We start from the raw sequence: 2,554 nt of genomic DNA, 5'->3' as shown, positions 1-2,554 counted from the left end.
GTGCCGCGCTCAGAGAATAGCCATGCCGATGCACTAGCCAGGTTGGCTTCAGCCTTGGAGCAAGGAATGGGTCGCCACATCCACATCGAGTTTTTGGCCCAGCCCAGCACACAAGCCCCACTCATCTGCACTATTGATCACAGCCCTACATGGATGGACCCCATCCTCCAGTTCTTGCAGAACCAAACACTACCGGCTAACCCAGCCGAGGCACGACGCGTTCGCCATCGCTCTGCCCGTTACCTGGTCATTAACGGCTCCTTATATAAGCGGGGCTTCAGCCTCCCTTACCTTCGATGCCTGACTCCAGAGGAAGGTCACTATGTCCTCCGAGAAATCCATGAAGGCATCTGCGGCAACCACTCGGGCGCACACTCGCTAGCCCATAAAGCAATCCGCCAAGGATACTTCTGGCCTTCACTCCACACTGATGCCCAGGCCTTCACCCAGAAATGCGACAAGTGTCAGCGATTTGCCAACATCCCACAACTCCCGGCTGAACCGTTGACTGCCATGGTCAGCCCTTGGCCATTTGCCCAATGGGGATTGGATCTCATTGGACCCATGCCAGAGGGCAAGGGCCAAGTCAAATATGCAGTTGTGGCCGTAGACTACTTCACCAAGTGGGCCGAGGCCGAGGCCCTGGCCACTATCACTGCGGCTCGCATCGAATCTTTTGTGTGGCAAAACATTGTATGTCGCTTCGGCATCCCCAACTCCATCGTCACCGACAATGGCCGGCAATTTGACAATGCCAAATTCAAACAATTTTGTTCCAACCTCAAGATTCGTTTATGCTTCGCCTCCCCAGCCCATCCTCAGTCCAATGGCCAGGTCGAAGCCGTGAACAAAATTATCAAGAAGACTCTCAAGACAAAACTTGACAAAGCCAAGGGCTGCTGGCCAGAGCTACTCCCGGAAGTACTCTGGTCCTACCGCACCACCTTCCGCACATCCACGGGTGAGACGCCATTCTCCCTATCTTTTGGAACCGAGGCCGTGGCTCCGGTAGAGATTGGCCAGCCCACATACCGAACGTCCACTTACGACGCCACGGCCAATGACGAGCAGTTGGCACTCAACCTCGACTTCATTGACGAACTCCGGGACCAATCGAGCATGCGCAATGTCGCGTACAAACAACGCATCGCCAAATACTACGACTCCCGAGTCAAGCCCCGTGCCTTCAAAATGGGGGACTGGGTCATGCGCAAGGTCTCCTTGGCTACCAAAAATCCCAACGAAGGTACCCTCGGCCCTACATGGGAAGGTCCTTACGAGATTATCAAAATCTGCCGCCCCGGCACTTATCAGCTTCGCGATTCCAACAGGCAAGACGCTGCCTCACCCGAGGAACGCTGACCACCTCAAGTACTACTACAAGTAAACATATCTAGACCCTAAGGCAATACTTTGGTCTTGATTATTTACTTTAAGGTAGACGTAAGGTACCTAGACCCTAGACCACTTGTACCTTATGCCTTTCGGCATCTATTTCAATAAAATGCCCGACTCTGGCTCATTTCATACTCACATTGTTATTTTTACCAACACATTTGTTATTTTTATGCATATCAAGCTAAGTCTCATTTCATAAATAAAAAACAGCCTTGCTCCAGGCAAGGACAGGTTCATACATAACCAAAATAAACCACCTTGCTCCATGCAAGGCAAAATGTTTCAACAAATTAACTAAAGTACAAAATAACTATCATACATGACGAAGGCAACGCCTTCAGGACTCGGTCGACGGTGCATCCTCAGTAGCCGGCTCCGCCTCAGGTGTCGGGGTGCTAGCATCAGCAGGAGGGGTCTGGGCAGGAGGCTCGCCACTGGTGTCAAAGTTAATATCCAGCGAGGGGTTGAAACTCACCAACCTGTCTTCCCAGCGAAGCTGCTCATCAACCAGCCGATCCATGATATAACTCTTCAGCTCCTCTGAGGATCGGTAGGACTCGATCGCCTCGACTCGGGCAGCAGCCACCTCCTCGGCCTTCGCCCTCTTCAGCTCCTCCACCTCCTTGGTCCGAGCCGCCACCTCCTTGGCCAGGGCCGCCTTTTGCGCCAGCAAGGCGTTCTTCTCTCGGATGGCCTCCTCTGCCTCCGCCACTTTGATCTTGGCCTGCTGATCTCGCCTCTTCAGCCTCTGGATCTCCTTGTCAGCCTTGGCCATGCTGACGTACATCTCGCCAAAGGCCTGCCAAAACAAAATCATGTTAGTCAGTTGATACAAAAATAATCCAACACAAATACATTCGGAAAGGGCCTAAACACTTACATAGGCAGAGGTGAGGATCGTCTTTTGGGCCCGGTCCACAAAGGATGAAGCTGGAGTCTTTGCCAGGGCCTCGGGGTCGCTCTTCACGCCTTCCAAGAAGACGTTCACCAAGGGCACCTCCTGTCGGTGCATAGCCAGGTTGACTTCCTTCTTCTGCTGGCGAAGCCTGCTGAAGTCAACCTTCTCAACCCCTTCAGCGAACACATCCTCCATGCCGAAGGGTAGCTTCGGCGGGGCCTGCAGATCAAAGGGCGGAAGTCTCGGCCCCGAGCCCAT

The 2,554-nt window shown here is 53.2% G+C and overlaps 1 protein-coding gene across 1 annotated transcript; it reads right to left on the bottom strand.

Annotated features, from left to right (window-relative positions):
• Nucleotides 1-1,735: 1,735 nt before the first annotated feature.
• On the bottom strand, nucleotides 1,736-2,554 carry LOC117627538. Its single transcript, XM_034359660.1, has 2 exons — nucleotides 2,279-2,554; nucleotides 1,736-2,197 (listed from the first exon to the last, which is right to left on the bottom strand). The coding sequence occupies exons 1-2, from the start codon at nucleotides 2,552-2,554 to the stop codon at nucleotides 1,736-1,738; spliced, it is 738 nt and encodes a 245-aa protein (XP_034215551.1).

This window comes from Prunus dulcis, chromosome 5 (genome assembly GCF_902201215.1).
Source record: "Prunus dulcis chromosome 5, ALMONDv2, whole genome shotgun sequence".
Classification (NCBI taxonomy): Eukaryota; Viridiplantae; Streptophyta; class Magnoliopsida; order Rosales; family Rosaceae; genus Prunus; species Prunus dulcis.
The sequence above is the reverse complement of the archived record's forward strand: the minus strand, read 5'-3'. Positions and strand labels throughout refer to the sequence as shown.

Coding starts and splice junctions, on each gene's coding strand:
- LOC117627538 (XM_034359660.1), bottom strand. CDS start 2,554: ATGGGCTCGGGGCCGAGACTTCCGCCCTTTGATCTGCAGGCCCCGCCG. Junction 2,198..2,278: donor CGATCCTCACCTCTGCCTAT/GTAAGTGTTTAG, acceptor TTGTTTTGGCAG/GCCTTTGGCGAGATGTACGT.